Source organism: Notamacropus eugenii, chromosome 1, assembly GCF_028372415.1.
Source record: "Notamacropus eugenii isolate mMacEug1 chromosome 1, mMacEug1.pri_v2, whole genome shotgun sequence".
Classification (NCBI taxonomy): Eukaryota; Metazoa; Chordata; class Mammalia; order Diprotodontia; family Macropodidae; genus Notamacropus; species Notamacropus eugenii.
In genome coordinates this window covers 308,048,051-308,071,720 of record NC_092872.1, presented here as the reverse complement: position 1 = coordinate 308,071,720, position 23,670 = coordinate 308,048,051, and the positions used below count along the sequence as shown (strand labels likewise).

The window sequence follows — 23,670 nt, the reverse complement described above, 5'->3', positions numbered from 1 at the left end:
AGCATCAAATGAGATAACAGTGTTAAGTACTTATCAGAGTACCTGGCACACAGTCAGCACTTAATAAGTGCTTGTTCCCTTCCTTCTTCTCACCTCCCATCCTGACTGCCTGAGAGTATGCCAAAAAGTATGTCCTGAGGTTTACTGGATGTGCTGAGGCCCTTGCCTCCCTTTGCCTACACTCCCAGCCCTTCACATCTTCCACCCCCCCAACCCCAGGTGCAGTTTGTTGGTGTTCCTCTGGGCTTGGTGTCTTAAGAGGTCATGATAGCAACTCTCTCTCTCTCCAGTGCCACAATGCCACCTCCTTGACTGAAAATTCCGTGGGAACTTCTAATAAGGGGAAGGAGAGAGACATGAATCCCAAGGCCTGAGTCATGGGTCTGGAGGCCCATTTTTCTAGGAATCTTTCTTGGTTGTCAGTACTGTACTAAGTGCTCCCCACTACCATTACCACCACCACCAAGAAAAAAACAACAACAAAGAAGAAAAAGAAAAGAGCAAATTCAAGAACCACTGCCCTGGAGATACATATCTGAGGATCATTTTCAAGGTTCTACTAACAAATGGACACTGTGGGACAATATGGGGAAATGGCACATAAGCTCTGTGCCATCATTATTTTATCAACTGGAGACTTAAAGATCAATCAATAAAGGAATGCTCATTTATTAAGCATCTACTATGTACTAGGCACAAAGTGTTAGGTGGAAAGGATACAGAGACAGAAAAAACAGTTCTTGCCTTCAAGGAGTTCTATTAGGGGAAATGGCATGTATAAAGAAAATTAGATACAAATATATATGTATATATGTAAATTAATTTTCAGGGAGAAGTCACTAGCAACTGGAGGGGGGGAGAGGGAATCAGAAAATAAATACTAATATATACAAATACCAATAAGAAAGACCATTTTTACATTTATCTCTCAGAATATTTATGTTTTCTTAATAGGATGAGGCAGATAATTTGTTGCATTTTTACTAAGGGCTCACTTTTTCTTGGTCTGTATTCAGCTCAATTTATTTTCTGTATCACACAGTTTCATTATTTCCCTAAGGACTGATATAATTTGAGGATACCTTTTCCTTTTGTCCTGAGATTTCTTGTACCTTCCTAGAGTTTTACCTTATACTTCTGAAGAAGACTTTTCACTTGAGTTACAGAACGTGGTGAATCTACAGTGGCCTCATCTGCAGTCTGCTGCTCTATTTTGTCCATCCAGTTAATCATTTCGGTGATTGCCTTACGGGATGGCAATTTCTCCATTTGAAGCTGCAAGGACAAAATGATTTCCATTTAATTACTTCCAGTTAACAGCATGAATCAGGGCAACACTAAAGATGCTATCTGGTTTGTAAAACGGTCTCACTCCATAATTATGCAGGTTACTCACCAAAACAAACTCAGCACTCAAGCTCAAAAATAAGCAACGCAAAAACAATGGAGATGACCTCCTGTATAAAGTATGAGAGTGGCATAAGTAAACTGGGAAATAGAGTAATTAAAGCCCCAATTCTCTCCTAAGAATGATCCCAATGGAGAAGTGCCTGGTAATTAAGACCTGCATTCAGCAGAGCTATTAGATAAAAGCAGACAACAATAATGCCAATCACTGAATCAGAGGATTGACTTTGAAGAAGTTATAAGCTGAGAATTGAAAGTTTGGGGATTTATTCTGGGTTCTTTAATATTTATTTACCTGATGGAGTTTTTCTTGGATATCTGGAAGCTGAGTGATCAGCGTTGCCCACTTTTGCTCGAATTGTGCTAAAGAAGATCTCAGTGTGGCCGTATCAGCTTCTTTCAAGTGAAGAAGCTGGTTTCCTGTGCTGATCACAGAAGTCTTCAACGAAGATTTTTCATCCACTTCCTTTGAAAATTCCTAATGTATGCAAATTTGACAACTGAAGATATGATACTGGAGTATGATTAACTTTCACTAAACTGGCACTAAGATTGAAAAAATACTTGTTGATGGTGTCAAAAAATATTTTTGAAATGAAATTCATCGTCTCAGACCATGCAAATCACTTTTCAAGCTTTACAAAAAAACTCTTTTTTAAAAATAATATTTTATTTCCCCCCCAGTTTCATGCAAAGCAATTACAATGAAACTTGATACAACCCAAGGTTCTGCATAAACAAAAGAAAATTTTTGAGAGTTGCTTAAAACCAATAAAGCACAGGCAGTCAATTTGCAATTATTAAGCTCCTATTACGTGCCAGTCATTGTGCTAAATGCTGGGGATACAGATTCCACAATTATTTTCCATTCACTAGTACTTAGTTTTGCATTAAAAGACAATAGTATTGGATTAGATATAGTGACTAATATCAGAAAAGACTTCTTTTCTGTCAGAAGAGACAAACTGGCCCATGGACAGGAAACGCTATAGAATCAATTGAGATCAATACATTGGACAGTTCTGCTTAACTTTTCTTAGGTAAGAGAAGGTACAATGAAGACCATATTGAAAAATAATTGTGGCAAAAAATTAAAGATGCATCAATAAAATTTTAGATCCTTAAGTTTTAAAAGTTTGTTTTGAAAAACTATATTTTTAATGTCCATGTTAATAGTTATAACAAATTCTGAGAGAGTACACTATACAATGGAAGTATGGGAAAATCAGGATCAACAAAGCACAATTCTCTGACACAAATATCTAATAAGTGGAAATTGCTACAAAGGTAGAATTTTACTTCTTTGTAAATAATTCCAGCATGAGTCTGATGGTTTTCAACAGGAATATTTAAGTGCTTCTTAAATGGATTGATCCAGTGTTGTCAAATTAATAAAACTAATCTTTAATTCATTAACATGTTTTATCCCTTGTATTTGAATATATGCCCACAATCTGGTTTGTTTTTATATCATTTACTTAGATATAACCACATTACCATGTCTGCTTAGACTATATCTTCTCTATTAAAAAAAAAACACCATAAAATAAATGCAGAAAAAATTCTAAATTGGAGAGACATAGCTACTATTAACCAATTTTCCTTTGGGCAGCTAGGTGACTAAGTGATAAAGTGCTAGCCCTAGAGTCAGGAAGACCTGAGTTCAAATTCAGCCCCAGACACTTACTCCCTTTGTGGGTAAATCCCTTCACCTCTGTTTACCTTAATCCACTCTTGTATCTTTGCCAAGAAAATCCCATGGTCAATATGGACCAAAGAGTTGGACATGATTAAACAATGACAATTCTTAGGAAGTTTGCATGGAAGCAATGAATATGAGCTGGGAGAGACTTCAGGAGATAGTGGAGGATAGTGCCATAGTCCATAGGGTCACAAAGAAGGGAACAGGACTGAACAACAATCACAAACAACAAATTTTCATTTTCTGTAGATTCATGCATATATATATGCTAAAATATCAATGTAACTTTTCTTTAACAAATAAATTAGTTGTTTGTCTTTGTTAGTGATTTCCTCCATTCAGGGAACTTCCGGCGAGAAAAGGTATGCAGATCAGCAAGTTGTTGTGTAGTTGTTTGAGTTGTGTCTGACTCTTTGTGACCTCATTTGGGGTTTTCTTGGAAAATCATTTCATGGATGAGGAAACTGAGGTAAAACAGGATTAAGTTGCCCAGGGTCACACAGCTAGTCCTGTCTGAGGCTGGATCTGAGCTCAGGTCTATCTGACTACAGGCCTAGAACTCTATCTACTGTGCCACTTAGATACACCAAGAAAAATCTGTAGATCGGCAAATGTAATAAAATTTAGAGAGCTGCCTGAGAGACTGAGGGTTTAGGTGATTTGCCCAACTCAGTCAGAATGAATCAAAGCCTTTTTGATACAGAAATCTGCTCTCTAAACTGCCTCTCATATAAATATCAAAGCATATTCTTTTATAACTTACAAAGAAATCATTTATGTTGTTCCTAATTGTATCCAAGTCTTGAGACACATTAAGAGATTGTTCCTTCCAGTAATTCAGAATTTGCTGAGCAGATTCTAACCACTTGGTTAATTCATCCGAGTCCTTGTTATAACTATAAAAATATCAAAAATGAAAAAAAACAACGGAGAACATGGTCCATTACTTTAACCAAACACAAGTATGGTTTCCTCTTATCCTATTATATACCATAATATTCATCTCCATTAGAAAATGAAAGAATCTTCATGGGGTATAACTTTATTTCCTATCCTTGTCCCTTTATAGGCAAATTTTCCCTTAGTCTGGTGAATTATATAAAATTTATGGTCCATGGTCCAAATCTGGATGGGACTGAGGTGTATTATATAGCTACTTACTTTAACTTACATTGGTTATGAGGACTAAGAAAGAAAGAAGGGGATGGGGCAAGAAGTATTCTTTTTAACTCCTATCAAATGTGTGTGAAAGAGTACCCACCGAAATGCATAGTGATTAGTGATCCTGAAATAGAAATTCATTTTCCTAACAATGGATGTGTAGATATTACAACTAGAACCAAAAGGTAGAGGGGGTCGAGACCTATGATTTCAGAGCTAGGAAAAAGATAGACTGGTAACTCATCTGTAACTCATATGTAATTTAACTGAGAAGTTAAAAGATTTATCTGTTTTGTGATAAAAATAGATCTGAGCTGTGCATGGTAGAACATACCCTTCTCCCGGGGAGGTGGAGGCTGGTAGATGGTTTGAGCTAGGAGGAAGGTTCACCAAGCTGAGTAAGGGTGTGTGTGTGTATGTGTATAAACTAGTTTATATTGGGAAGGACCAGATCAAAGAATCATTCCAGTGACTCCAGGATCAACTATATTTGTTGTTGTTCAACCCTTTCAGTTGTGTTCAACTCTTTGAGACCCTATTTGGGATTTTCTTGACAAAGATATTGGAGTGATTTGCCATTTTCTTCTCCAGCTCATTTTATAGATGAGGAAACTGAGCCAAATCGGGTTAAGTGACTTGCCCAGACTCATATAGCAAGCGTCTGAGGTCAGGTTTGAACTCAGGTCTTCCTGACTCCAGGCCCAGTGCTCTATCCACTGCACTTCCTTGCTGGCATTTAAAGTTCTTCACAACCTGATCAATTCGTACTTTTCTAGTCTTACCACAATTTACTCCTGTCTTCTCTCTGCATTCTAACCATAATGGCTTACCATCTCTCCTCTCTATGCCTTTGCCTTGGATGTTCCCCTAGCCTAGAATTTTCTCCCTCACCTTAGCCTCTTAGGATCCCTTGCTTAGGACCCTTCAGCTAAAAATATGACCTGGGCATCTAGATGATACAGTGGATAAGAAAGTCAGAAAGACTCATCTTCCTGAGTTCAAATCTATCCTTAGACACTTACTAGCTGCGAGACCCTGGACAAGTCACTTAACTCTGCCTCAATTTCCTCATCTGTAAAATGAACTGGAGAAGGAAACAGTGAACCACTCCAGTATCTTTGTCAAGAAAATCCTGAATGGGGTCACAAAGAGTTGTACATGACTGAAAGAACTGGACAACAACAAGGAGATTTTCCCCAGATCTTCTATCTGTGAGAGCTTTCCTCTCCGAAGTTACCTTACATCTGCTCCATATGTACTTTGTATATGCTGATTTATTTACATGTTCTCTCCCTCATTGGAATGTAAGTTCCAGGAGGGCAGGGATAGTTTTGCTTTTCTTTGTATCCCCAGCACTAGCTGTTCTTTGAATGATAGTAAGCACTTAATAAAGGTTTGTTGATTAGTTAATGCATATGTTATTTAATACTATTTAAAATAACGTATTGTTAATTTAGTTTAGTTTTGGGGATGGGGAAGAGGTTGTAGCCTTATTGACTGGGTTATATTGAGTCAAATTCTACACATAATTTAGAAAGTACTAGGCTGGGATAAGTTCCAGTAACACTCCCTACTAGGCTAGTTTTACAGGTCAGATTCTGGCAGGACATAGTCTTAACACCTTTACAATAAAAATCTTGGTCACTGAGTGATTATTCCATTGTCATCTTTTGAACAGCTGGCTAAAAAGCTGGCTAAACGTGCTTGGGTAAATATAAACGGGGGAACTGGCAGAGGGGTCAAAAATGGACCAGTGTCCTAGATTATTTCCCTTCTTTATCTATGCAAACTTACCTATCAGTTAGCCAAATGAGCCGATAGCTATTTTGCATGGCAGCTAAAATGAGAGGGATACAGAAATAGTTCCAATCTAAGGTATGTGCTAAGAGAATTTTGAGTTAAGGGCCCTTGTAGCTGAAATATGTGAATGTTTATAAGATGAGGAGGGTGGGAAACAGAAGAGGAAGTACTTAATATAATCCTACCATGAGAAAAACACATATCTATTTCTCTTATGTAATGATTCTATGTACTAGGTGGTTTTTTAAAAGGCTTATTATTAGGTGGTTTTTTAAAAAGGTTTATGTGCAAGTAATACTTGCTGAATGAATGTACACAAGTGTCCTACAGCCCCTTCACTTACAGAGCTTTCACTTCTTTTACTCAGAAATGTGCCTGAGAAGAGTAAAGTGACCTGATTCAGTACTGAAAATGTTCTATGCCATGATGTATAGGATCAAATCTGTCTCATCCTTTCTGAATGTGTGTATGTGTGTGTGTGTCTGTGTCTGTGTGTGTGTGTGTGTGTGTGTGTGTTTATAGGGACGGATGGAAATTAGTCTGGGGAAAGAGGAAGATCTCCATAACCGAAGATAAAGGCTACTATACTTCTCCATTCAAGCCCTACAAGCCTCAGGATTTAATCCACTGCTTTAAAGGAAATGGAGTACTGGAAGAGCTTCATGACCAAAGAAGGGATAGAGAGGGTCATAGAAAGCAAAATGAACAGTTTTGATTACACAAAATTTTAAAAAAAAAAAAAGCTTTAGTACAAACAAAACCAATGCAGCTAAAATTAGAAGGGAAAAAGATAAATGAGAACAAAATCTTTGCTACAAATTTCTCTGATAAGGGTTTCTTTTCCAGGACATATAAGAAACTCATTCAAACTTATAGAGATATTCCCCACTGGCCAAAGGATATGAACAGGTAGTTATCTAAGGAAGAAATCTAGGTTACCAATAGCTATGTAAAAATGCCCCAAATCAATAACAGAGAAATTATAGATTAAAGCAGCTTTGAGGTTCCATACCATACCCATCAGAATGGCAAAAGTGATAAAAGATTAAAATGACAAATTTCAGAGGGGCTGTGGGAAAACAGGCACATTAATACACTGTTGGTGGAGTTCTGAATTGATTTGATCCTTCTGGAAAGTTATTTGGAACTATGTCCCAAAAGTTACTTACAGATAGATAGATAGATAGATAGATAGATAGATAGATAGATAGATAGATAGATATAGATATAGATATAGATATACACAGACATATGTCCTTTGCCTCAGTGATATCACTACTAGACCCACATCCCAAAGAGATCGAAGAAAGGAAGTGTACCTATATGTACAAAACTGTTTATATTTTTTGTGCTATCAGAGATGTGGAAACTAAAGAGATGGCCATCACCTGAGGAACTGATGAACAAATTATGGTATATTGTGATAGGACCAAGGTTCCCCAGTTTCAATTGGAATATTTTCCCTAAAAGGTGACAAAGTTCTCTCTAGGAATTGATTGATGGCTACTTCCCTTGATGCAACTTCCTGGTCACCAAAGGACATGTGGATTGGGCCCCTCTGGCTTGGGGAAACCACATGAATGACCTTACCCTGACCAGCTGAGAAGACATTTCCATAAGGAATGAGAGAAGCTGCATCCAGAGAAACTAAGTACCACTGTATCCTTTACGCACATCCTCCTCACCGTATTAGGACAAAGTAAACTTTTTTTTTGGTTGTTAAATGTTCAGCACTTTTTGAGTGCCTCATTTCATCAAACCTGAACTAACAGTGTGCTGGCATTAGGCTCAGCATTACAAAAATAAATTTAATGGAACACTACTGTTTTATAAGAAATAATGAAGGAGATGGGGAGACATAGCAACTGATACAGAATGAAATGAGTAGAACCAGGAGAACAATTTTTATAATAACAATCTAAAGATAAATGATTTTGAAGGAATTAAAAACTCTTAACTAATTCAATAGCCAATTACAATTCCAGAGAATGATGATTCTAGCCCTCCTGCCAGAAAGGTGACAGACTCAGTGCAGATTGAGACATACAATTTTTTGGATGTAGTTAATTTGGAAATTTGTTTTGTTTGACTGCATGCATGTTACAGGGGTTTTGATTTATTTTGCTTTCCATTGGGGGAAGTGGGAATGGGAGGGAGAGAAAACTGATTTCTGTTCAGTGAAAAAAGCAAAATCAAATGAAAAAATAAGAAAATAGAACAGAATCTGAGTTATCAAGAATGGGACCCTAATTTACAAAGAAGGGTTAAGTACTATATATTAGAACAATTTAGGATCAGTTATCCCTTGAATTAGAGGAAACTATGTTTCCCTCAGAGGACCCCCTAGGGTTATTCCTAGAAGGAAAGTACTGATTTCAAGGGCTCAAGTCCTATGGAAACCATATGTCTACTGACCAACAGAGCTTCATAGAAAACGATTAACCTGACCAGCCTATACAGAAAGCTCGGGAGGCCTTATTGCAAGGTTCTATTCTCATTTTGAGCCAAACACAAAAGTGGCTAGGTACATTACATTTGGGACCCACCTTCACCAACTTTATCTCAACAAAGAATAAGTATAAAATTATAGTCTTCAAAGGTAATATTTCATAACATATACATACAGTATAACACTAGCTCAAAAGTACTCTTGATGTGTAGAAAGTAATTATCTCGTAGATCTTTGTTTAACCCCATGACTCATAGCCCTGAGAAGTACACGATAGCTTTATTTTTTTCCTTTCTCATAATGCTTCTTTGTTGATAGATTCCTCATATTTCCATGAAATTAGAGAACTTTCTACAATTATAGTGACTAAACACCTCCAGTCAAGTGGCCAAGAAAAATGATCATGAACTTTTGAGAATATAGTCTTTTTTTACATTCTAGCTTTACGATGCCAAAGAAACTATATAAAAAATTAGGAGAGAGAGAGAAATTTTGTGACGGCAGAATTTCTGGGATATCTTATCCAAAATGTTTTTTTTTTAAATAATGAAGCTTTAAGAAAACACACCTGACCAGATGCTTGAGAAGGGTTTGAAGTCTGTGGAGTTCATGGTCAACTTTTTTATTTAAAGCCAACCATTGTTCTTCCAGCTTGGCAATCTGGCTTTCCAGTTCAGGACAATTCACAGAAGTCGCTAGGTGTTTTCCTTCACTCATGGTCTGGTAAAGTTTACTCTGCTTTTCATCTATATTCCTTTTGATTTGCTAAGAAAAGTAAGATTACGAGATCAATAAACCAACTTGTGACTATTCATTGAGCAGCTCTTAAGTTCTCAGCACTGTATGAGATATAGAATAATAAAATTTCTTCCTTCTCTTCAAAGACCTAAGAGCAATAGATCATAGTAGCACACAGGAAATACCAGACAAAGCAAGATGTACTATTCACAACTGTTTTGTGTGATGTTCCCTCTGAGTGATGCAGTCATTCAGTGGAAAGTGTATGATCAGTAAAGTCTGAAGGAACTGGGAAAGTTTCATGGAGGAGACAATGATTGTCTTGGATAGAGAGAAAGGATTTGGATAGGTGAGGAGAGGAAAAAAAGGAAAACCATTTTTGTTTGATGGGAATATATGATAGAGAGCACATACTTTGAAAATTCACAGCTAGAACAGGATTTTCTTTTTTTGACATAAGTGAAAAAGGAGACACAAAGTGACACAGAGAGCTGGCCATGGAATCAAGAAGACCTCGGTTCAATTCCTGGTTGACACTCATTGGCTGTTTGACTCTGGTTAGGTCACTTAACCTTTCACTCCCCTAGGCAATTCTCTAAAGTTGATGAGAGGGTACCAACCTTCAGTGATAAAGGGAGCTTCCTTATCTAGGAGTTCCCTGCATCTATACCAATGAAATCAGAAGGTCTGCTCCCATACCTATTATAAATAACATTTACAGCCCTGTGTTGAAGCCAGACTACAAAGGGCTGAGAAGTGGCTAAGAGGAGAGAAGGTAGAGGCAATGAGTATAGACTCTGTTTCCTAAGAGTTGTCTTTGAAAAGGAGGAGAGATATAGGAATATACCTTGAAAAGACAGTAGGGTCAAGTGAGGGTTGGTTTTGGTTTGTTTCTTTTTAAAGATAAAGGAGATTTGGATATGTCTACAGGTAACAAGGAAGGGAGCAGTAGACAGGTTGGGGGCAGTGAGTGATTATGGGGGAAATACGTAGGGAAACATGCAAGTGGTTGGGATAAAGAGTGCTTGGTCTTAGGGAGCAGAAAGGTCACCTTTTTATCAGAGACTAGAGAAAAGGATGATGGAACCACAAATAACAGGAAGGAGTTTTGAGATCTAGAGAAAGGGAAAAGAGGGAGTTTAGACTACAAATATACATGAGATCCCAAGAATGAGCAAAAATATGACCAAAAATAATAAACATACTAAGCTGTCATGAAAAAGGAAAATGGTGGTGAATGTGTTACATTTTAGAGCAAGCTTGACTACAAGTTATTGGACATTTTTAACCTTTGCTCACTTGCATATGTGAGTGAGTGAGACAGAACGTGTGTCTGTTTGTGGAGCTAATCTGCTGAACCTCCTTTTCTCATCTTCCTCCTATAAGAAATGCTCTGTCCCCCAGTTCTGTCTCTTAAGTTTCCCTGGTTTCTTTCAAAACTGAGTTCAAATAATACCTTCTGTGACAGGCCTTTTCTTTGTCCTCTCAGTCCCTAATGACATTCTCTGAGATTACCTTCAGTTATTCTGTATAAGTCAATCAAAATTTATTAAGCACCTATGTGCCCAGGCAGCGAGGTGACTCAGTGGATACAGTGCCAGGCCTAGAATCCAGAAGATTCTTCTTCCCTAGTTCAAATCTGGCCTTAGACACCTCCTAGCTGTGTGACTCTGCAAGTCACTTAACCTTGTTTGCCTCAATTTCCTCATCTGTAAAATAAACTGAAGAAGGAAATGGCAAGCCATTCCAGTATCTCTGTCAAGAGAATTCCAAATGGGGCCATGAAGAGTCAAACAAGACTGAAAAAAAAAAACCAAACCCAATATGCCAGGTACTGTGCTAAGCATTCAGGATGCAAAGAGAGGCAAAAGACATTCCCTCTTCAAGGAGCTTACAATCTAACATCTGTATATATCTTGTATGTACCTATGTAGAAAAATAATGTACATATTGTTTTATCCATTAGAGTGTGAGCTCCTTGAGGGGAGGATGTTTTTTTGCTTTATCCTCAGCATTTAGGACAATGTTTGGCACATAATCCATGCTTAATAAATCCTAGTTGACTCACGGTACACTCAGTGTACAAATGACTTTACACCCATTGTTTTATCTCATCCAGAGGTCACAAAAATCCTTTAAGCTGGGGAGTGCAAATAGTATTGCTACATCTGTTTTTCATGTGGGGAAAATAAATCTCCATAGATTAAATGCCTTGCTTGAGGTCACACAGCTAGGGAATGGTACAGCAAAGATATGAGCCTCTATCTTTTTAATGTAAATCCAGGTCTCCGTTTCATCGAATCACAGCAGGTTAGAATTGGAAAGAATTGCAGAAGTCATCTGCTGTACTTCACTCGAAGCATGAATCATCTCTGCACCATCCTTGAGAAGTTACTTTTACTGGGAAACCAGAACCAGTGCCAGAGCTGCCTACAGATGGAAGAGGTCACCTACTGATAAGATGAGCGCCTATGCAGCACTTTGTTTCAACCCTTTCTCTGACTTTGTCTTCTATCTTGTATCATATTTATTTGTGTATCTGCCATATCTTGTTTTTGACTCAGTTTCTTGAAGCTAGAGAGAATTCCTTTTTGAATCTTTGGATCTCTATCAAAGTCCGTTGTCTATACTTATCAGGCATTTAGCAAATGTTTGTTGTATTAAATACTTGTTATTCAGTCATTTCAGTCAGGTCTGACTCTTTGTGATTGATTGGTGGTTGACTTGGCAAAGGGGCTGGAGTGGTTTGCCATTTCCAGCTCCTTTTAGAGATGAAGAAACAGAGGCAAGCAGGGTTAAGTGAGTTGCCCAAGGTCACACAGCTAGGAAGCATCTGAGGCTGTATTTGAACTCAGGTCTTCCTGACTCCAGGCCTAGCTCTATCCACTGTGTCCCCTAGCTTCCCTTTGAGTACTTAATTTGGTACAGTAAATATTTGTTAAATAAAGAAACTTCTGCTTGATAAATCTCAATGTATAATTCAAAGTTTTGACATCAGTGGAACAGGGTAAGGGGACTAGATTTCTTCTTCCATTGACATAGGGAATTCCGAGATGAGGAAATTCTCTCTACCAATGCAGGTCAACATCTCTGCAGTCTATGACGTTAGTGAGTTGTCTGAAGCCCTATTTGTCTAAGGTTACATGCCAATATATGTCAGAAGTGATATGAACCATTTTTCAAGTATGTTAAGGTGGGGTTTCCTCTTGTGTATGGGTTGGACTAAAGAGCCATCAAGATTTCTTGCAACTCTTGAATTCTGTATTTTGGTAATTGTGTTTGAACTCAGGTCTTCCTGGCTCCATGACCCACTCTCAATACTGATAACAACAATAGCTAGCATTTATACAGGACTTCGAATTTGCCGAGCGCTTCACAACGTATTTCATTATATCCTCACAACCCTAAGAAGTAGGTGCTATTGTTATCCCCATTACACAGATGAAGAAACTGGTATATTAAAGTTTTAGGGATTTGCTCAAGGTCAAGCAACTACTTAAATACTCCATTATTTCCTGATTTTCTTAGACAAACACAATAGTGTTTTAAGAGACAGATCATCTATAGGAAAATAATCATGGCAAATCTATTGAAAATTGTTCTCTTTTGTTTCAATGTGCCTTAAAATGAGATCTGTGGTCAAATTGTAATTCTTATTTATATGAGAATTTTGTTGTATATTTGAAAGGAACAGCAAGTTATGCGTAGTAGATTTGCAGTTTCATGTGCAATTATCTTTTTTATTATACTATGTTATGAAAATGTTTATTCCATAAATTAAACATTTTTTTAAATTAAAAATTGTAATTCTTGCAGTCTACACAGTAGTACCTCCCAGATGCTTGAGTTAATTGACATAGCTCAAAAGATCATGTTTGCTTGAAAATCAGTGACAAAGTAATAAACCTGAAAATGCAAGAGACCAACTGTGAGATTTCTGAGCTGTCTCGTAAAATGTGGTACTGTCCTTCCATAAATGCTCCTTGTAGAACCCTGCATCTTCAGCATGATAAGCAAAGCCCTGCTAAATACATCTTGCTTTTGTTTTCTAATCTGTGCAGGCAGCAAATTTACTTTTAGCTTAAAAAAATAAGAGTACTTGATAACCACCTTCAAGTATCACTACTTAGGAACAAATGAGCATTCTAAGGTAAACAGAAATCAAAATTTCCAAAGCTTGTGTGCTTTCAATTAAATTGTTGTTTGAGTAAATTTATCTGATTAAAATTTTTGTCATACTGCTATGACTGCAAGATGCCCAAAATATATTTATATAAATTCTTAGTTTTCCATTCTTTCCCCAGACAATATAATTTAAATACAGAAAATGATTCGATGGCAGCTGACTAAAAATTAAAAGTGGTTCATGTTTGACACCTTTTTGTGCTGATATTAGGTGACAATGCACAAGCAGCTGCCTATTCCTGGGCAAATTTTTAAAGGATTTTAAAAAATTTTTAAAGGATTTTACCCTAAGATGAGATTTAGAACTAGAAAGGATTTTAAGAGATAACATACACCAACTTCTTCATTTTGTTTATCAGTACCATGAAGTTGTGACAATGGATAGCTTATATGTTCTGAGCTGACCTACAATTAGGTAGATCCAAATCTCTTTACTAATGATCCATGTCATAAAAAATGTCCTACTAAACTTAAAATAATCTTTAAAATGAAGCCACTTTGCAGAAATGAGAGGATAACTTTGCTTTCTGAAAATGTAAGCAGAAAAAAATACCTGATAAAATGAAATCCTTTCCCTTAATCTTTCTTCTGTCTCTTCCACTAAACTCATAGAAGGCAGAGAAGATCCTAGAAATTCCAGGTCTTTTTCAAGGGATTCATAGTTTTCATCAAATTCCTTCCATTCCTAGAGAATCAATGAAAGTAAAAAAAAAAAAAAATAAGTCCTCTCAGAACGTTATCAGACTAATAAGAAAATCAGTTTTAGAATAAATTTTTTTAAAAGGCCAAACAAGTCAACATCAGCTTTAGCTGGCATAAAGAATACATTGAATTCTTGTAAATGCTTTTATTTTCAACAACTGAGGCTGAATTGTTAAAAATAAAAAAAGAAACAAGTTTAAAACCCCAGGTAGGTTATACTTGCTATATTGTACAGGCAGTGATATTTCCAAACTTAAGTCAATGCCATTAGAATCTACCCTTGCATTAAAAGATATGAAGAAACTTTGGAACTTACTTTAGAAATGTACACATTTTAAGCTCATCATACTTAGAAGGGGAGGACAGCTTTCAACAGCTGATGTCTTCAACTACTCAGTGAGGTGTGCTGTATAATACTTTTTTTTTATTACTTCCTAATTAAACTTTGATTGTGGCTGGCCAGTTGAAATTCAGAGTATTTTCCCTATTTTAGATCCTTTCCTCAAAAATAGGGTCGAGGAACGGAATGAAAAGTTGCTTCATAAGCACAGCTAGAGAGGTCCAGAGAACAGGGTCTCCATGGTTATAAAGAATTACAGAAGACTGTATTCCAATTGACAAGCCACAAACTCAGTACAAAAAAAGGCCAATTCTTGGAGTACAAGATCACTAATTCTCTTATTTGATAGATCTTTCTCTCACTTCACTGAGTGGCGAGGGATCCAAATTAACAGGGTAATTAGAGGGCTTAGAGAATGAGATATTCTTATGAGCACACTGTTCTAAGCACTATCACTTTACTTTTCTATTTCTACCTAAGTCTTGTTAAAGAAAATCCTTCTAAAATATATTCTTTCACTTTTCTGACTTGGTATGTCCAGTTTATGGATTATAACTTAATATTTCTTTGGCTGCTAAGGATCTTATAATGCTACAGTACACAATTCTTAACATAAATTCTCATTGCAGAACACAGGAGACACATGGAATAGGAGTTTGAAATTAATTTTGCAAAGAACGTGACATATCCTGGAAGAAAGTTTATGTGCATTTATTTTTTAAACCGTAATATAAATGTTTTCTTTAACTTCTTGTATCTATCCCTTATTTTCTACTCAAGTAGACCTGTTTGCCTAGACCAGGCTGTTATCACCACTTTCATACATTATTGTAGTCACCTCCAATTGGGCTCCCTGACTCGTTTGTCCCCTTCACAACTTATCTTCTATGCAGCTACTAAAGTAAAAGTTCTAGTGGCAACCTCTTACTTATAGGATATAATACAAATTCTTCAGTTATGCTATTTCCCCAAAAGAATACATGTCCCTTGAGGTCAAGTACTATTTCTATTTTGTCCTTGGATTCCCGATGCCTACCCCAATTTCTGGAACACAGGAGGTGTTACACTTATTGATTCCACCAAAGATGTCTCCTAATGGAGATGGCCCTACTATTTTAAAGGCAATTCAAGAAGAACCAGCTTTGGCTGGTTCAATAAAATGGGATGATCTTCTAGTATGCAAAAGACCAGCCTAGATAAGTGTAGAGGTTTGTAAAAAGCAGGCTATTTAGTAATTGATGATAACCCATTAAATACAGAAAATGACAAAAAGGTCTTTAGTCTTATGTGGTATCCTTCTAACTCCATGATGATGGTAGAATAGTAAAAGAGGAGGGATAGTACTAAGAATTATATAAATTTTAGATTATCTGTAAAAATAAATTTAACCATTGGTACTGTAAGTGTTAAATCTTTGTCCTATGACCAACAAGTTGATAAAAGTTATTAATGAAACCAGAAGACCTATGGAACTTGTAGCTAAATGTCTTACAGATTTGCCTCAGAGAAGTAGATACTTGTTGAATGTTTGTTGAAATAAAGAAGTTGATGGAGTTGCTTGTCATCTGTCCCAGGCAATAAGAAGAATTTCCAGGTATATTTAGTCATCTTGCCTTGCAATAATCATAATGAGCATAAGTAAAAGAAAAAAAAACCTCAGGGAGACCACTATAAAGATGTTTTCATGCTCTCATTACTTGCAGAAGATAAAGTAGTAAAATTCAATGAAGCATTTGACAAAATTCTCCAATATATGCAGGGGCAGCTAGGTGGTGCAGTGGATAGAACACCAGTTCAGGAGTCAGGAGGACCTGAGTTCAAATCTCACCTCAGACAACTGTCACTCACTAGCTGTGTGACCTTGGGTAAGTCACTTAGCCCCAACTGTCTCATTCTGGGTCATCTCCAGTCATCCTGATGACTATCTGGTCACTGGATTCAGATGGCTCTGGAGGAGAAGTGAGGCTGGTGACCTACACAGCCCTCCCTCACTCAAAACAAAGTTAAGTGCAAGTCATGTCGTCATTTCTCTGATGGAATGGTCTTCTTCAGCAATGAAGGATGAACATACACACACCAATATATGCCATTGTGAAGGTGGTATATGAGAGGATTAGGAAAAATATATTGAAAAATATGCTTCACTACTGAGACATACAAAAGAAACCCTACTCAGAAATTTTATGCCTATATATCATTAATACTTCCAGGAGAGTCAGAAGGCTCTGAACATGGTGAATGACATCTTAAAAAATGAAAATGATTACATGTCAGTGACATGCACACAGTATACTGAGATGATAGGAGTTCAACTTGTGGTTATAAATATTTAGAAATAAGAAAAAATGTAAGAATAAATTAAAAATGAAACATAAAACCGGGAAACTATGCTCAGCCGAGGTATTTGCCAGAATCACAAAGGATATCTTGTGAAAGTTGTTGGTGTTCAGTTATTTCAGTCATGTCTGACTCTTTGTGATACTATTTGGAGTTTTTTTAGTAAAGGTGCTGGAGTGGTTCGCCATTTCCTTTTTCAGCCCATTTGACAGATGAGGAAACTGAGGCAAACAGGGTTAATTGATTTGCCCAGGGTCACATAGATAGTAAGTATCTGAGGCCAGATTTTAATTCAGGACTTCCTGACTCCAAAGTTTATCATGCTTTGGATGGATAAAGCATGCTTTATCCATCACGCCACTGCCCATAGAATTAGGAAGACCTGGATTCAAATCCTGCTCCTGACACCATCTGGGTGAATGTTAGTGAGTCATTTCATGTGCCTGAGCCTTAAACAACTTTCTAAGACTTACCTATCAAGTTGTAGATGTGGCTAAGTTATGACACAAACAAAAATCACAGAACTGTAACTCTACATAGAGCACCGTATGAATATGGACTATAGCAAGTACATACTAACAACTACTTTGCACTTAAACCTTCTCTCCTTAAGAGCCAGAAAAATGAAATATGAACTGGCATAGGTACAATAAAGCACATCGAAGAATCACCCGATAAAACTGAAAGACTTCATTTTGTTATTTCAAGTACCAACTCTGAAGATAGTAAGATGGCATATCTCATTCCCAATTTGTAGATAGAAAAAAACTCCAGCAACTGAGAAGTAGAAAATGTGAACAAGATATCCCCATTGGACAGGTAGCACCAGGAGTAAGAACAAGATTACAGATTATGAGTCCTTATTCCTTCTTAATTTTCATTGTTGTCTACTCATAAATTGGTTTGTTTTCCCTTATGACTAGGAATCAGTGATGTAAAATTGGTCATTCCAGGTTCAGTATTGGGAAAATTAATAAATAGAGTAATTTTTCATTTTTTCATAGGCTTAGGGACTGGGTCTATGATTTTGTTGGTAGATGGAACTCTGATGAGTAAAATCCTGCTAAGGTTGCAGCCCACTACTTTCTCCATAACATATAATCAGAGAGGTACTTTCTGAAAAGGATTAAATTAATTGCCCATCCTGAGAAAACCAGAACATGTCAGAACAGGATTTGGACTGAGGTTTTCCTGGCTCCTAGGCCTACTGCCTCATTTTTCCATAGATTTTATATATATTTTTTATTTATGTTCTATAAATATTATATTTATATATATTTGTATATATATATTCTGTTACAGAATGCTTCATTATCATATCTTAATAAAGAGTACTCAGTTACTGCAATAGAAAATTGGCAATATTATTAATGGTTTTGAATGTATTTTGGAGATAAGCTCAAATTAGCCTTATTTATTGATTCATCCTTATTTATCACCATACCTGCAACAAATTCTCCAGCTTCGTGCCATATTGATAAGCTTGTTGTTCCAACAATTTTACTTCTTTTACCTTATCTGCCCAAAATTTCTCTTTATTTTGTAATAAAGAAGGTAGTGCTTTTTTAGAATATTCTTGGATCAGAAAGATGTCAGCAACAAGCTTCTGGAAAAAAATCTGTGAAAAGCAAAGTATTTTATTTTTTTAATATTTAAAGTTTGCCCTTCTCTATAACTACAGTTTCCGTTTTCATGAAAAGGGCCCTTGGAGTTTCTAACACCATCTCCCATCTGAAAGTAATCTCTACCTCTTCACATTTTTAGTCACACTTTGAATATTTCCTTTGCACTTACCTCAATGTCTCTCACATCATTGTCATCTGTATGGATATCTTTTCTCAAAAATGGATTATAAGGTCCTTGTGAGCATCTTCCATGTCATGGTTATCTTCATATCCCCAAGATTTAGTAGCACCATGCCTTCCACATAATATTTACTTAATAACTTAATAAGTCTATTGAACTAAATTCTTGAGCATTGTCAACAATATAAAAACAAAAATGAAATCTGGCTAAAGGACACTAAATCTCTGAACTCCAATTGTACTTGCTATCTAAGATAGCACATTCTAATAGAACACCATACTTCTACAGATAAATATGACTATTCCAAAGAGAGATCTCTTCTGAATGTCCATACTATTGATCTTGGTTAGAAAGGTATTCATGACAATGGAGGTAATAATGGACCTGGTTATTTTCAAGATAAGGAAAGGAATAAATTGACCCAAATTCATGTTAAGATCCCAGAAGAGAATTTCCTTGATTTTGCTTCTGCAAGTCCAATACAAGTTACTACACCAACAAAATGGCGCTGGCTCTCTCTCTCTCTCTCTCTCATTGTGTGTGTGTGCGCGTGTGTGTGTATGTGTATGTGTTTGACATATACTATGGCAGAATCTACATTTTGTTACTTCTGTATAAAGAGGAAAACCAATTCTCTGTGTACAGACTCAGACCAAAAAAAAAATGAGCTTTCAATTTTTTCAAGCTATATTCAGCTGATATTTGATAAAAGGAATTTAGTCAGAATTACTTTCACAATCTTACCTTGTGGTTTTGCAGCTGAGCCTGTAAAGAAGCTTTACTTTTGGCTTGTCGTTGTTGGTCCTGACCAAGCTTTTCTTTCCCAATATTCACTAGTTCTGCCAATCCTCGAAGCAACCCTTCCTGTTGATTTTCATTGATGAAAGGGCTGCTGAGTTCAGCATGCTTGGCTCTTAGAAATCCCCACATGCCATCAAGAATATCCTAAAAAGATGAATCAAATGTTTTCAAACTTTTTCATTAAATTATCTTGAAAACACAATACAATAAAACCACTAAGAGCCGATTCAAGAGCCTATAGCTACAAATTTTTATTGAATTCAATAAATTTTTATTAAATACCTGCTATGTATATTTGGTATGCTGCTTAGCTGCTAGAGATATAAGGATGAAAAATAATAGTGTCTACCCTCAAAAAATTAAAATATAATGGAGCTAGGGTTTGTGTGGATAAAATCTAAGCATGAATAAGTAACATACAAGGTAAAATGTGATGCAGCAAATGACAAAATGTCATCAAAAATTTGAGGAGGGAGAGATCAGTTTTAGCTGGGAGGATTGGTAAGTCTTAATGGAAGAAGCAGCACTTGAATGAGACCTTGAAGGAAGAAAAGGATTTCAATACTCAGTCAAACAACATTTATTAAACACTTTCTGTATGCCAGGTACTGGCAGAGATGTGAAGGGAGAATGAGCTAGCCATGGAAAATAGCCATACAGCTAGTAGAAGCTGGAATATAGAAGGTGATGAGGAGAATAATGGGTGAGAAACCAAAGACATAGGATTAAAAAAGAAACCAATCATACTGAAATACTGTTATCAAAAATTTTTTGACACACAAGTTCATAGATTGCAGGTTAAGAACCCCCTTTATGAAGGCAGTATTTGGAATCCAAGCACATGCTTTAAAGTGGGATAAAGATTTATAGAATTGTAGATTTAGAGCTGAAAGGGAGTTTAGTGTCCAACTAGTCCAATCCCCTCAGTTTACCGATGAGGAAATTGATGCCCAGAGAGAGGTTAAATGACCTGTCCAAAGTTGGCAAGCAGCGAGAGAACAGTACAGGTGTAGCATAAGATGTCAATGAATGGAGTTTGTCTCATGCAAAAGATCTGCTTGAAGTAATGTCTTTTTAATTTCAGTGGCATGCTAGCCACTGTTTTTTCTTAAGCTCTGTCTGCTGCTGCAAGATTGGAGAAATAAATTAAAATAATGGTGGAAGGGTAGGCTGGTACAAGGCCAAGAAAAACTGTAAATGCCAGGCTGAAGAGCTTGTATTTCATTCTAGAAACAATGGAGAGTCACTAAAAATTTGTTTTTAAGAATATTTTTCCCAATAGTTTTAAGAACAACTTTGAGCAAATAAGTAATTTTGACTATTATAGATACCCAAATTAGCTACAAAGAACATATGAAAGAAAATGCTATCAGCATACAGAGAAAAAAACTGAAAAATAAAAGTACATATAGAATGATTTTACACACACACATATATAAAGTTTATCTATCTATCTATGTACATATATATTACATATATGCACACACATACCTATTTGTGTCTAATAGTAGCCATCTCTAGGGTGAGGGGGAGGGAAGAAAAAAGTGAAAAAACGAAATTTACATGACTTTATTATATATCTAAAAGAAACAGCAAATTGTATATGAGATTTGTAGTTTCATGTGCAATCATCTTTTTTTATTATACTATACTATGGAGATGTTTGTTTTATTCTATAAATTAAAAATAAGTAAAAATTTTTAAATAATAATATTTTCTCCCAATTACATGTAAAAATGGGTTTTTTTGTTACTAAAGATTTTTTAACAGAATGATAAACTTTGACTTTAAGTACATTAAAAAATTAATTTGGTTAATTGGTAAGATCAGGGGCTATTTGGGAGGAAGGAAGACTAATTAGGAAATTATTACAATAGTATAGAAGTAATCCTCTTCCTAGAAACGATTATTGAATCCATGGGGATGTATGAGATTTTCAAGGAAGACGAAATATAAGAGAGAAAAAAAAAAGGTAAGGACAGAATCTTTGTGAATATCTATACCTAGGAGGAACATGACTTGGAAAAGGAGAGGTCAGATAGGTTGAAGGGGAACCAGAAAATGATAGGTGTCCCAAAAGTCAAAGGAAGAAAGGTTACCTACAAGGGGAAACGTAGGTTAGAGGTATTAAATACTGCAGAAAGATCAAAGAGGATGAGGAATGAAGAAAATCTACTCTTTCTCCCCTTTTTTTTATGGGGAATTAAAACTTTAAAAAGAAGACATTAGTGACCTTAGAGAGTAATTCAGTAAAGTGTCAGGGATAGAAGCCAAACTCTAGGAAGTCGAGGATTGGAGGTAAAGAAGTAGAGGCAGCATGAATAGCTCACTATTTCTAGAACTTGAATAATGAAGAAAAGACAAAGAAAAATGGAGAAAAGACAAAGGCTGATAGAGATTGAGAGCTTGGTGGGAACAAGGGGGAGATAGGTATGTTACAGAGTAAATACGATTGATAAATATGGAATTGAAATATTTGCTATTATATTAAAAATGAGAAGGGGGCAGGCAGTGAGGGAAGAAGAAAGAGGTTAAGAGGGAGAGATTAAGGATTTGAGAGAGGAGAAAGATTGAAATGGATGATGAGGAAAGCATGATAAAGCACTAGAGATAAAGTAAAAGTCTGCCATTTGGAACTAGGGGTCCAGTTGAGATTTACATACCATGAATTAGTAGCAGACCCAATCAATATGTGCTTTTCTTCTAGAATACTTACCTCCAATTTGTATACTTCTTGGATTAAAACATAAGGTAAGTAAAGTCTTTCCCCTTCATCTCTTAGTTTTGCCACCTGCTCTTCATAGCCTTGAAGTTTTACAGCATACAAATCTGCCTTCTAATGGTAAGATAACACAGAATTTTTTTTAGTTTAAATTTAATATTTTATTTTTCCTGAATTATACATAAAAACAATTTCAACATTTTCCCCTCAAATTTCAAGTTCCAAATTCTCTCCCTCCCCCTCCATTCCCCATTAAGAAGGCAAGCAATTTGACATAGGTTATACCTATGTAGGCATGCAAAACTCATTTCTATCATAACATAGAATATTAATGCATTTTTTTCTGAGAGTTGAATTTAAATTAATATGGATCCAGAGACTAAGATATAGGTGCAGGGTTAGGGTAGCTTGATTATACTTTGATTTAGTTACCTGGAGTTGTTCAACAATACTTTGACTACTAATTTCATTCAAGGAGTGCTGTATTGAGGATTTTTTCTCAATTAGTTGGTCATATAACTGTCGTACTTGACTCTGCAGGAAAAGAAGGCGTTTGTAGGAAATAATGAGTGAACTTTATGGGTAATAGTGATATTAGCACAACATATATTTAAATTGCAGAATAGTTGAGACGGAACAAAACCGAAGTAGTTCATTTTTAACAAATCTGTCTCTGTCAAACATTATTTCACTTCAATCTATTTTCCAGACCTTCATAGAAGGAAATTGTCATGGTCTCCCTTGGTAATGTCACATACCATTTAACAATTGTAACTTGGGAACAGTTCACTAGGTCAGATTCAAGTGGAATATGATGTGATTTAAAACATCCATTGCCAGGCTGAAATCATCTGATTTTCTGTATTTTCTATTGTTCTCCTCCACACACTTTAAGCTCCCAACTGTGTTCTTTATTTTCCCATCTCTGTGCATTTGCTTCCACTGTTCCTAATATCTAGAATGTCCTTCATTATGTATTTTGCTTGATAAACTGCTCTTTCTTTTTTAAAGTCTAAATGCCACTCAAAAGCTACCTTTCTTTCTTGATCTCTCTGTTGGTAAAGATCTTCCTCCTTGAACCTCACACAACATTATTTTGTGTCCCACTTGCACTTATCACAGCATACTTGGATTATAGCTGTGTTTTTGTCTTATTCTCCATTATTACATGGAATAAGGGATTGTGTTTTATCCAAACCTTGTACCTCCCTTTGACACCTAGTCTAGTGCTTTTATAGCAAACCCTTAATAAAATGTTTGTTGAATGAATGAATGGATAAATAGTACCTGATAATCACTATTATGGTCTATCCCAGATTTCATGAATTGACTTCTGGAAGCAGCTGCAACCTGAGTTTGATCAAGTCGTGTTTGCAGGTTGTTAAAGCACTCAAAAAATACACTGGACTTCTTTCCAGGGTGACTTATCAGTTTCAGAAGATCATCCTTTTTGCTAGTTATAGCTGAGTGAAGTTTTCGTAGTTCTAGAGATAGGGTCTATAAGGTGAAGAGAAAAGAAG

The 23,670-nt window shown here is 36.1% G+C and overlaps 1 protein-coding gene across 7 annotated transcripts in view; it reads right to left on the bottom strand.

Annotated features, from left to right (window-relative positions):
- SYNE2 (spectrin repeat containing nuclear envelope protein 2) overlaps window positions 1–23,670 on the bottom strand; it is a 416,605-nt gene that overhangs the window by 94,334 nt on the left and 298,601 nt on the right. For all 7 annotated transcript variants that reach the window (XM_072629431.1, XM_072629430.1, XM_072629434.1 and 4 more), the window contains 10 exons: window positions 23,438–23,647; window positions 22,583–22,684; window positions 22,145–22,264; window positions 19,372–19,572; window positions 18,266–18,439; window positions 13,996–14,127; window positions 9,088–9,284; window positions 3,873–4,005; window positions 1,703–1,885; window positions 1,129–1,275 (listed from right to left, as the gene is read on the bottom strand). In XM_072629431.1, the coding sequence (XP_072485532.1) occupies window positions 1,129–1,275; window positions 1,703–1,885; window positions 3,873–4,005; window positions 9,088–9,284; window positions 13,996–14,127; window positions 18,266–18,439; window positions 19,372–19,572; window positions 22,145–22,264; window positions 22,583–22,684; window positions 23,438–23,647 (1,599 nt within the window). The remainder of the gene's footprint in view (window positions 1–1,128; window positions 1,276–1,702; window positions 1,886–3,872; window positions 4,006–9,087; window positions 9,285–13,995; window positions 14,128–18,265; window positions 18,440–19,371; window positions 19,573–22,144; window positions 22,265–22,582; window positions 22,685–23,437; window positions 23,648–23,670) is intronic.